The sequence below is a fragment of the Antrostomus carolinensis genome, unplaced genomic scaffold (assembly GCF_000700745.2).
Source record: "Antrostomus carolinensis isolate BGI_N321 unplaced genomic scaffold, ASM70074v2 scaffold11752, whole genome shotgun sequence".
NCBI lineage: Eukaryota > Metazoa > Chordata > Aves > Caprimulgiformes > Caprimulgidae > Antrostomus > Antrostomus carolinensis.
Genome location: NW_010300200.1, coordinates 8,964 through 22,146, shown reverse-complemented (window position 1 = coordinate 22,146; position 13,183 = coordinate 8,964). Strand labels below are relative to the sequence as shown.

General features: G+C 37.3%; 1 protein-coding gene across 1 annotated transcript; it reads right to left on the bottom strand.

Annotated features, from left to right (window-relative positions):
• Positions 1-215: 215 nt before the first annotated feature.
• RAB12 (RAB12, member RAS oncogene family) lies at positions 216-12,576 on the bottom strand (the record flags this gene model as incomplete). The annotated part of the gene is made up of 5 exons (XM_010163050.2): positions 216-2,321; positions 2,843-2,947; positions 3,913-4,002; positions 4,546-4,684; positions 12,518-12,576. Coding segments are annotated over 5 exons (507 nt in total), but the record flags the coding sequence as incomplete, so codon positions are not given.
• Between the last annotated feature and the right edge of the window lie 607 nt (positions 12,577-13,183).

The following is a 13,183-nucleotide window of genomic DNA, read 5'->3' as shown; positions in this document are numbered from 1 at the left end:
TAGGAGACAAAACCCTCTTCAGTCTCATACTATAATGGATGCAAAGCAAATGGATTTCTTGAACTTTTTATGATTTCCAATGAATAATCAAATACATTCAATAATTCTTACATAAATATATCTTTCTTAAAGGCAATAATTTTTAATTTTTGGTACAAGAGACTGGGATTCCAATCTACCTATATACAAACAGCACAGAATTACAAGAAAGTGTATCTAAGTCAAATTTCTTAATTTTTATTAAATTCAAAAACTGCAGAAAAAAATCACAAGTTTCTAAGTACAAATAAAAACAAATCAGTTAAAAATAAAATGGTTGTCAAGTTAAAACTCATTTTCCATAATTTTCCCTTCCTTGCTATTGCCCAAAGTACCATCAGAAATCCTACAAGTGCTTTAGAAATTGATTTTATCCTACAAATACAATAGTAAACTGTAAGTTTACTACGTAAAAAAGCAAACCATTTAGGCACAAGGTGGCAGAAGACATAAGCACAAATATCAACCAAGCTTCCTTAATTTGTCAGTTGAAATCCAGGTGTGCTAAAGATCTGCATGGTATTGTATTCAGCATGTCAGAGCTTACTCTGAAATAAGGGCTCAATTTTTTTATTTTTTTTTTAATGTTAACTATTTGTTGTGTCTTTTTTCCTTCCAGAAAACAGAGAGAAGCTGCTTAAGTCAGTGGTATACCTTACTGGTCAGTGCCAGTGTTCTGGCTAGAAGAGTGGCAAAAGTGACAGAATGGGTTCCAGCACCAGCGACTGAGAAGCAGAGAAGCTGTAGTGTGAAAAGGACTGGTTCATACTTGTGTTGCCAGTGTAATTAATAGTTTGGCGACCACCTGCTAAGATAGTATGACAAGCAGTCACATGCTATTTGAAGATATCAGCTGGGCTAGGTCATCAGCTGCCCTCCCAACAGAGCAGCAATCAAGGTGAACAAGTAACATCTCCTGCTCTTCTAACTATACCTAAAGGGACTGTCAAACTGAATCATAACAAAATTAAAACAAGTGTTGTTCCACATTCCAGATTCTACCTTTTACCCATCATTTGATACTTGTCATTCTAATAACAGGTGCAGTTCCACTGTCATTCATAAATACAAAATTTTATTTGCACTTCATTAGTTTAGAAAGACCACAACGTTTTTTCAATACCACAACATTCAGGACACACCGTTATTCAAATATGTAACTACTGATTTACCACAGCTAAACTAAACAGTGCATTTTAATAAAAGATATACCAAAGATATAATTCACAAATTCATTATCAGACAAAAACCTAACACAGTATTTGCTTGATGGGAATAACTTCCATCACTAGGAAAGAAAATAATTTTACCTTAAGTTCCCTTCCCCCCAACCCTACAGATGTCCAGACAAATACATATATATTCCTTAACACAGGAAATTGTATCTCTCTTTTTTTTTTTAAGAATTTGTCTAGGACAGCAGCATTGCTTTTTATACCTTCTTTTAGAGCTTGAATATATCTCCATTCTTTTACCAAAACTCAAAGATTCTTGCAACCAAGTTTATGCTTACGCAGAAAATTATATATGCTATTTCAGAGTGCAATCTCAGATCTGCACCAGATGTCATGTCTTGGTACACAAAGAAAGGGTGCAGCATTAAACAAAATAAATAAAAGACTGCCAAAAAATTAACTTAGCTTTTCAATAAATCCAGTCAGCAGAGGATGCTACAGCCAAAAATGTTTTCACTACATTAAAAGGAAACATAATGCAGATTATGGAAGCTTTATACATAAAGTCCTCTTTTTAAAAAATTTGTCTTTAAAATAGATAGCAAAGCACCATATACTTATCTTCATACCAGAAGAGCTTCTGCCTGCCTGTTTATAATAACAAGAACTACTACAACATTTATTTCAAGAATAGGTATAGATTTAATTTCTCCTTCTCCTCAACTGGAAGTGTGGCAAATCCCCACTGACTGTACAGTATTTATAACACTGGGGCAATGAATGAAACACCATTGTGAGGGAGAGGGGTAATAATTAAATGTCATAGCTGAATCCTACACAGGATTGCATATTTGCATATTTACAAGTTAGTGTGTAGCTCTGACTCGGATAACAAAGTGCAACAAGAAACTGCCAAATGATTGTAGTGCAGAGTAGTACAGATATTTTCTTTACCCTCCCACTCCTATTTTTCACTCTGTATGGAATAACAAGTCAACAGCAACGGACATGTGGCCTTGGAGGAGGCAATTCTGGTGGGATTTCTGGCTCTGGTTGCAGGGACAGGATACTGTTGGACAATTCATTTCTTATAACATCCAGTGGCATCTTAAAGAAAAGAAAAATCACCTGTAAACAGTCATCTACATAGAACTCAGCACAAATTGCTCGTTTCAAGAGTTCACTCTCGGCCAAAGCCTCAATTTAAGGATCTTTTGGTTCTTATTGGTGAACTACATTCAAGTAAGTTGTGTTAAGAATTTCTTTCAGAAAAAAGTTACAAGGCATTGACAAAATAAAGCCACTTCCTAAACCAATTACAACAAATTACAACAGAACTGCCCGCAAATGAAAGCGGGAAAATGTACAGTCAGCTGCTATGATATATAGTGAAGTTCTAGGAAAGAGGGAGTATATAGCAAATAGGAGCACATTTTTACCAAATGCAACAGAAGTATTTATTAACTGAAGTGTTCAGAGTCTGTGAACAACATGTCCACTACATATTAACCAAAAATTTCACCTGATTATGCCCACTCGCCCTCTATGTCCTCCAAACAAGCACCTCAAGTCATTATTTAAGCGTTGACCACTTAAGTGTTCAGAGAGCTACCACCTGAATATTTTACCTTTTTCAGAATGTCATCAACAAGTTTTAGAAATATTTCATCCACATTAAAGTTATCCTTGGCACTTGCTTCACAGAACCGCATCCCAGTTATTTGCTGTGCAAACTGATGGAAGAGAAAATAACTACATGAAGATAGGCACAAACAGCTATAAACAACAAACATACACTCCTTATAAAACCTTAAAAAAACCCCTCCAAAACCTTCCACAAATGTGTGACTGAAGTCTAATTCAATTAATAATCCTGAATCTCCAAGGTAAAGCAAATATTGTCACATATACCTAATTTCGACTTAAAATTAGTTTACTGGAAAGGTGTGCTGCACTTCTCCAGACTTAAAACTGAGAAATTCATGTCTTCATTTGATGTGGATTTCTGCAGATTACCAAAAATTAAGAACTTTTCAGATGAGTTAATCTCAATCTTATTATTAAAACACAGAAAAGGGAAACACAAATATAAGAATTAACCTTGACTCTAACAGAAAATGCTTCACTGCCAAATGCATGATGGATAGCTGAAGGAAAACGTTTACGTATGTCCATACTGACAGTGTCCTGACCAAGGTGGTGCTATGAGTGTCATGCTAGAACATGTTCTTCTGTCAGATTCCTTACCACTTTTGGAATTGGAAGAGAACAAAAGAAACACGAAAACAAAGGTGAGCCAAGTAATCAAGCAGGGTTGTTGCCTGTCCTAAAATACTACTGAAAAGCAAACGTCTGGAAGAAGGCTCACAAAGATGTCCCGAGTAGAGATATCTCCACTTGTGATTCAAGACTTCACTGTATCCTCTTTCAGACCCAAGAAAGCCAACTAACATGTAGTGTAAGCCAACCTGTAGTTTACTCTTTATTCAGACCAAAGACACACTGCTGCATCAAGAACACATATAACTGCACATTCTATAAAAGTAAATACCACACAGATTTTGACAGAACACCACCACTCTCAATGTGCTCCTTAGGTCTAACACCCTGAAGAAGAGTAGCCATGGACTGTCAGCAGCAACGCCACAGCAGTTTTGCTTCTAACAGTAACTAGGAATCTGGTTAGACCTGTTCTTACCTTTTCTCCCTGCTGTCGAGTAATCTCTCGATCAACTTCACAGTCCAGTTTATTTCCAACTAATAGAAGCTCTGCATCTTCTGAAGCATACTGCAATTAAAACATTTTTAATTAATTAAATCTAGAATCATAAGATTTTGTAATGCAAATACAATATTAAAAAGGGCAATTCCTCTACTAAATAAGGAGTAATACCTACATAGTTTATATAAAAAGGTTCTTCCCAAACATTATTTCAAAAATTTTCCATTTCAATTTTTAAATTCCATTTTTAAAACATGACTTGATAACTAGCTGTTCTAGTTTATCTAAGGATTAACATAATGACCTTAATTCACTCACAGGAAATAAAACCTCCCCCTCCACCCCCCAGCACACAGGTAAATCAGTAAAGTTACAGATTTCCGCTGACACTTCTAACTGGGACAACTCTAGTTCAAGGAAGCAGGAATGGACACCATTTTGCAGCAAAAATGCATTGATGTTACATCCTGGCTAAAAGAATTCAGTGAAAATTAGTTGGCATTAGTTTAATAATCCCACATCGTTGCTGTAAAAAGTCTTACAGAGTATGTCTGAGGGAAGAAAAAAAAATCTTAAAAAAAAAGTAAAAAGAAAATACTTAAGGCCTACCTTATCAATCATTTTCATCCATTTTGGTAAATCGTCAAATGTTTCCTTCTTGGTGATATCATATACCAAAATAATTCCCTTGGCACTTCTGTAATAAGCTGAGGTAATGCTGTTGAATCTCTCCTGACCTGCTGTGTCCCTAAGAAGCAGCAGCAAACATTGGCACAAATATTTCACCAATTTGCAAAGCACAGAATAACTTTGTTTACATTTTAATAAAAACACTCCCACACTCATTAGACACTCTATATTGAACATTTACCTTTTATATGTGTGAATTTCAGGCAAAAGAAATGTAGCAGTACTTTCAATTATAAAACGTTTTCACATCAGGACTACTTATCCCATACTAACTTCACCAAGAAAGGCCACCAAAGAGTTCTGCACGTGTCTGAGAATGAAGCTGTCCAATGAAAATGTACCAGCAGATAAAGCTGGTTTGTGTTGTTGGGGTTTGTTGTTTTGTTTTTTTTAACAGCCTTGAAAAAATAAAAAAAAATAAATGGACACATGCTTATCAAGCACAGTCAGACACCTAACTATAAAATGAGCAATGCACTGATCATTATAATTTGAGCTTTCAGAGCCTTTTTGAGTCAACCACAGCAATTCAGCCATGGTTTGAAAACTAATGCCGAAGCTACTGGCAAAAGTGATTGAAAAGAGTGAGCAACCACTATGTGGTACGGCTTTTGAAAGTAGACACCTAGCTTTCACGCTTACATCTACTAATCTGAGGTGTTCAAATAACATTTCCATGGTCACTTTCAGCATTGTAAGTATTTCAGACAGGGTGCATTTACACTGGAGACTATTTTCCAGCAATGACACCATGTCGCCCGTACTAGCTACAGTCCATATTCCAAAGCAGATGAGACAGAAGGGTTATTTTTTACGGAACCAGGAAAACCTGTGAATTGCTTTTAATCATATCATCAAGCCTGCTTATGGAAGATTTTTGGCAGTTATACTGAAAAATAGCTGGTGCACACCCCAAGTCTTAAAATGTGACTGGTATCACAACTGGAAAGTAAGTTATACTGTGCTCCAAAGCCATCAAGCATTTGCTGCTTGAGTTCAGCCCCCAGAGTCAATGGATAATTTTGAAATTTCACTGTTACAGCAAGTCAAAAGATGGATCAAAATTAAGAGTGGATGGGGTAAAATGTGTGCATGTGTGTTGGGACTCAAAGGTTCAAAAGGAACTCTCTTCAACAGTCACATTTTAGACAAAAGGAGGAGGAGGATGAGTTTGGGAATGGGACTAACAATGGAGACCCAAAACACTTGTTACCAAAAAAAAGTCACATTCACAAAATGCCACATCAAATTTCCTGAAGAATTAATTATATTAAAGTCTATGCACAACAAGCAGTAGAATAAACTAAGACAAACTTATCTTGCTTTTCACAAAATCTTTAAGTACTTTAACTAAGCAGGTTTGAAAGTGAAGTAGTAAACTTTCTCCTGAAACTGTAATAAGTGTACTTGAAAGCAACAAATCTTTGATAGTGATTTCACAAAGTAAAGAGGTGTCCTAGAAAAAGATTTGAAACCTCTGCTTCATAACCTGTAGAAAAATGACTACTACTTCACTGCAAGCCAATGGCATTGCCATATGGGGCAGAAAAGAACAAATTCTCATCACATCGATTTTTATTCAAATCTCATTCTCTGCTCAAAACTTCAGAATTACATTCATACAAACCTTTGGGACCCTACAGAAGGTGAAAACAGGTAGCCTGTTTCAATAAGGTCAAGCTCTAGTGGTATTTCAGACCAGTTTTAGATGATTAATTGGTTGCTTTCTTGTCACTAATGAGGCATTTTTATTACAGCAATACAAGTTCTGGCAGCTGAAATTACATATATAAGTATTTCTTGGAGCAAGAAACTCTCTCTTCCATTACTTCTTTGCTATGGTCAGATTTACTTTTTGAAAAGTCCTTTAGACATTCAGTCCATGAAAAATTCTAGTATGAACCGTTGATTTTCCACATATGGATAACATTGCTTTAGTGTTTATGAACAGACTTCTCAGAATTACGACCTTGTAGAGCAGCACCTGCTGTCTGTTGCTAATCCAGCCTACTGATCAAGAGTATTAAGGATGGGATCCCTCTAGTCCCATCATTCTGAGCAGCCATAACTAGACAGCACGTGGAAGGGTATACCTGATGTGGAAGAACGCATCAATTTTAGCTTTGCCTAGAATAATGGAAAAAGATGCTTTTTTTGATGGCTGGTCTTCCCCCTCTTCTCTGTGCTCCTACTAGAAAACAGAAATAAAGGGGCTATTTCAGAGTCACCTGTCTCTGCCTTCAGGTCGGGCCTAAGGATCTTCAGCAACTCCATCATAGAGGGGCTACCAGGGTACCAGATCACTCAGTTCATACCTTAGAAAAACAGATGGGAAATAAACGCACTAATGTCCAACTGCCCTCTCTGAAGACAGTCATCAACACACTGGATAAACCTCAGGGTAGGCAAAGGAGCCAACTACGCAACTTTATACTCTGCCACTCCAGCTATCTCCAACTCCATGTTTCCCCTAGCCTGCTGAGTGCTCTGTCTCCAAGTCTACCTGGTACTATCAGCCTCTCCTCACCCCACAACACCCTCAGACTTTTTAGAAGTATATAGTATTCCCAGGCTGCTGCTCCCCTCTGTACCCCTGCTGCTCCCCTCTGTACCCCTTTGTGGAGGCTGCTCACCCAAATATCACACAACCGGTAGTCTGGTTTGCTGGCTAATTGAGACACATCACATGCTGTGGCCAGTTTAAAACACCCATGGACAGCCCAGCTGCCCACTACATATGTTAAATGGCCAGATGGCCACTGACTGTCACCTGCCAGTCACACTAATTACAGTGGATTATGGCTGACTTTCTTTGCCTTGCTCTCAGTCATTGACTTCCCCACACTTCACACAACCAATGCCTCTACTGCCGCCCAAGTTTAAATGAAACCAGTCAAGAGGTTTCTGATCGTAAGCATGATATTCTAACCCTTGTTTCCTTTGAAAACTGGAAAAAATAAGTTGAATTTGCAGTCCCTAACATTACATTAACATTTTACTAGCCTTGAATTAGGGAGGTGAAAATTGGAAAACTATTTCTGCAATAAGTAAGTTTAGAATGCAACCTCAAGCTACCTAAATAAGCTTCAGTTTGCAAAAAGTATCAAGCTGATCTTTCACATGGAAAACCTGATCTTCTACCAGGTGCTATCTTCTTTTTCATGGAAACGTGGAGTATATTCTGCCAATATTGAGGAAAAGATGACAACCCCTAATGCAGAGCTAATATTAAAAGCATAACCAACTTAAAAGCCTTCCTTTCATGTGCAGTGCTGAAGTAATTAAGTTTGTTATACTGTTTTCATTGATGTATTACACTCCTGCAGCTGGAGTAGTTTAGTAAGGATAGCTATTGAAGTACTAGTTGAAAGCTGGAAGAAATGAGCATTATTTAACTGGGCTAATAGTACACAACTTCATCAGTTTCCTAAGCAATTCTAAGTGCTGCTAGTTCTTCGTTTGCTCTGGTCAGAATTGAAAGAATAAGTCGGTTCAACTTAATTCAAATGCCAGAAGTCCAAGTAATAAATTACTACAACTTGATCAATGATTTGGCAACACTCAAAAAATTGCAATGGATTACTCCTTTTTTAATGCTAGAAGTAGCTTTCTTTTACTGATTTTTTTTTTTCCAAGAAATTGTTCTAATGGAAAAACACTGGTATTTCTAAATTGTAATTGGAAACATACAGGGTATGACTCCTTGACCATCTATAATCTGCAATAACAAAACCTCACTGCTTGACTCCCTTTTTCTGCTTCCAAAACAGAAACTAGACATCGCTCCAAAAATACAAACAAACATGACACCAAACAAAAGCCAATAGAAAGACACACAAAGCCCATTTTCAGGTGTTGACTTGTCATATTCTCACTATTTCAAACTGCATAAAATACAATACAAATATAGTTATCTTAAATAAAATAGGTTTGGATAATTTTTCTTTTACATATATGTTCTCTGTGTCTATCTGAAACAGCTGCTTGAAACAAACACATAGACAGACTCAAAACTGCCCTTGGCTCTGAGGTTAAATTAATTTTTTGGGTGGTGGTGTGAAGTGGCAATAGAAAGGAAAATATTTTTAAACATAAATAAAATTTTAACACTAATTTAACACCTTCATATGCTCTGTGCCTTTATGGAAACTACAGGTAATATTTTTTAAAAATATTTTAAAGTAATTTTAGAGGTTAATTCCACTTGTCAAGCTGAGCTTTTTCCCCCCATAATAAACACAAATATATTTAAAATACTTTATTACATGAAATAATTTATTTCAGAGGTACTGAACAGAAGGAACTACACTGTTATATTCCAGGATAGGTGATCTTTTCCTCAGACAACAGCCCCAGAGATTTTCCAAGACAACAACTGTCCATTAGAAAATGCTGAGCTATCAAAATGTGAAGTTTTTGTGAAAGCACAACCTTCAGAAGCAAATCAGACTGTTTTCTTGCCAGGTCACTGACTTTCTTGGGCATTAAACCTGTAGAGATACCAGAGAGCCCCTCTGGCTCCCCAGCAGGGAACTGGCTGCAATGGCAGGGCACTCACTACAGCTTCCACTAACCAGGTCCTTTCGGAGGGGAAGCCAGAAGTGACTGCTGCTTGTGTCAGCCCAGATTACCCAGGTAAGAGGGCACAGTCAGACACTCTACTGTCCCGCTGAGCAACTCCCGGCACACCTATGCTTCAAAGCCTGAGTGGGTTTCCTGTTATTTGGTCTAGCTTTCAACCTTTGAAAAAACACTGGTTCACAGATGCTCAGATTCACTGGGACACTTGGGCTATCCAGTCATTCTGGTTACTCTACCCCACGGCCTGAGCTGCACGCACACGCTACTTCTCACAGAACGTATGAGTTTGTTTCAGCCAAGAACTGCAGTGCAGCAGCAGATTCACTGTGCCTACTACTTCCGGCAGCCCAAGTGGGGCTACTAGTGTTCCAGATGGCACAGAGAAGATGGACACTACTCTGCATCCTCAGTGCCACTCTACCAATTCATAATGTAAGGAGGAGGTGATTGTTTTCTGGCCGAAAGTCACAAAAATAGGGGAAGAGTTATTGTGGGGCAGCAGGGACCAGGTAGGAACAGGTAAGCTGGAGGCAGACGCAATCCTTAGCGCACAGTATCGCACTGCAAAAGGAATACGGATTAGTCCAATTTGTATGCTACTTTATTAACAGTAGCAGGTGTGAAATCTCCTTTCAAAAGGATGTCCTGCACACCTAACTGGTCAATATATTAAACATAAAACTGCTGGTTTTTTTCAAAAATTGAAGTGGTAGAGGTCTCTGGAGAACATTCATGCTGCTAAAGTGGTCAGTGGAGAGACAGGTCAAGTGACCATAAAAACACCAAAGGTAAACTTTCTTTCTAAACTGTTCTTGTTTGATTTTTGAAGTAGAGTCATCAAATCACTAAAAAAATAATCACACTTTGATGCTTTGAGATGTAACCTTAGTCATTTTAACAAAACAGAAAAGCATAAACTTTAGAAATTATCTGTTCACCAAATAAAACACTTTTTTGTAGTAAAGTTACTGTAATTATTGTATATAAGGCTACCAGGAAGTATGAGGCAACCTTAATTCTGTGCAGGTATGAAAGGACACTCACTTAGGATCAGTCATGCAGCTTAAGTCTCTATTTCTAAACTTCCAAGTGTCTGACTTGGTAAAGTGCTTTCCTCTTTTAATCTAACAATTGAGGGTACTTTAAATAAAGAGCAGCTGAGGAAACTGGGAGTGTTTAGTCTGGAGAAAAGGATGCTGAGGGGAGACCTTATCGCTCTCTACAACTACCTGAAAGGAGGTTGTGGTGAGGTGGGTGTCAGTCTCTTCTCCCAAACAGCAAGCAATAGGACAAGAGGAAATGGCCTCAAATTGTGCCACTGGAGGTTTAGACTGGATATTAGGAAAAATTTATCCACTGAAAAGATTATCAAGCACTAGAACAGGCTACCCAGGGAAGTGTTTGAGCCACCATCCCTGAAGGTATTTAGAAGACATGTAGATGTGGTGCTTAGGGACATGGTTTAGTGTTGGACTTGGCAGCATTAGGTTTACAGTTGGATGCTATGATCTTAAGGGTCTTTTCCAACCAAAATGATTCTATGATTCAGTGAGTCTATGACAGTAAGAGTTTATAAATAGGCCCAACAACATTCACAACATTGTTCAGGACAAATTAGCAAAAGCAGTGGTTATCCAATTGCTTTTCCAAAAAATCAGAAGTATGCCAAGACAGTTTTAAGGGTTAAGAACAGCATTTTAACAGCCACTGTTGGAGAGAAAGTGACACTTAAGAGCAGCACGTTGTGTTCATGGATTTTATCATATTTTAAAATATTATCTCTTTACATTGTGTTTTCTCCACCATTTTAACAGGGCTTCGCATAGAAGCAGTGGTCGCCTTTTAGCAACCTATCAATTTTTAGTCGTAAAAGTTTCTTATATCCTACTAGCATATTCTCAATATGTGGAAAATAATGGTTTAAACATCTCTTTTCCAACAAAACATCTCTCCTATAATGTATTTATTCAACATGAAGAAATTGTTTTATAAGCTTAGCACATTTCATAGCAAGAATTCTTATCAGGTATACAGCAGCATCTCCATATCAGAATTTTTTGTTACCTCTGTGAGCTCCAGCAGACCCTGGCTAACAATGACTGGCTCAACTGCCAGCCTTGTGGTCACAGGTTTCCAAACAGGGACAGATGATGGATGAAGACATGCCACTAACATTCAAGTGTTAGGTGACTGATGATACCAAAGATGAAGCAGCAGTTAACTCAGAAGGAAGCAAGACAGACACATGGTGTGACAAACAGAGTTGATGGTGACCTGCCAAGAGGAGTTAGTAAGCTGAATTCACTGCATCCATGTAGTTAAGAATGAGAAACCACCAGAATATCCCAAAAGTGTAACAATGAATATATTTAGAGCTTTTTTCCCCCCCTCTATGGATTGTTAGCAGCTTTAACAGTTTAACTACAATGCCAATTACGCATCACACACTGTTAATAAACCAAAGCTAAGCTTCTACATAGTAGTATATAAGATTAATGTACAGAACACAGCTGGTTTATTCTCTCATAACAATGTGTATGTATTTTACTACTCCGCAAAAAAAAAAGGAGCTCTTAAGCTAAATAATTTCTAAACAATAAAAATAGTATTAATCATTGACATGGACAATCATTATCAGGAAACATGAAATCTACTCCAGAAAGAAAAAGCTTAGCTCAGTCTTTGATCTTTCTATAGCAGGACATCGGTACCAGTTAAGGTATTGAGTCTTATTTGCATGGATTCATTTTACTTCTCAGTGCTGTTTAGAGTGAATATAATTTAATTAGTCTTGAATGGCCTTCATGTTAATGTTATTTAATATAGTACCAAAGAAACAGCACTGCCTATACCAAATTTTAGAAAAACTGTTTAGAAAATATTTCACAGTTGTTTTATAATTGCTGTTACAATTAAGTTTTAAACAGTCCAGAAATTAAAACAACCAACAACTGTACTTTCTCTAGTGTCTATTTCACACAGTCACCTTTTGTTGTTTGTAAAACTCCTATTCCTTGTGTAGGTGAAATCATTCTAGGAAAAGGGGCTTGAGACCTCTGTAATGCATTAACACTTCAGTAATTACATTAATGTCCTATTCCTGACTTTATCTCTCCTTCTCCTCCTTTACCCTCACAAAAATCTAAGAACTAGCTGGTTTTCCTTAAAGTCTTGTGGGATTGGAGGAGAGGAGGAATAGGGTAAGAGCTAAACCAGCTTATAACAGTTAATAGTATTAGATAAGCATATTAATTCATGCTAGAACATAAAAATTAAAACATACTGCTGGTTGCATGTTTGTTTTACTTACCAGATTTGTAATCTAATTTTCTTTCCTCTTAGCTCTACTGTTTTGATTTTAAAATCAACACCTATAAATAAAATACAGTAAACAGAAAAGGAGGAATAAGAAGCAAAAGTAATGAGGGTGTAATTATTATTTTTTCTGATAGCTTTTTTTTTTTTTTTTTAGTATCAACTTGTAACAGTCTGAACAAGCAGAAGGGTTTGCACCACGATGGGTCACCTCAGGAACATCATGGGGATTTGGAAAATGCTATATAGCCTGTGAGCCATCCAATTTATCAGCATCACAACATAAGCCTTCCACTTAGTGCAGGTAAACCCAATGCAACAGTAAAACAGGCACGGTTTGTTTCTCCCTTCTTCACACTGACTGTCAAGGACAAGTCTGCTCTACTTCCAACTGGCGCAGATGCCCTGGAGGCATGGAGCGAACCAATCCCTTCTCATCAGTTTTGCCTCCTGTGAAGTGGGAACAATACACATCTGATTTCCAGGCTGAATGCCTAGCATATGTAAAGCACTTTAGTAGAAGTGATAAAACTGTGGTTGGTTTATTAATAAGTTTGTCAGCACTGTCATTTTTAATTTCTGCAAATATTTATTAGTAAACTGCTTAGATTTACAGAGGGTATCTGACTTTTAAAATTTATTTTATACCTGTATGGTACTT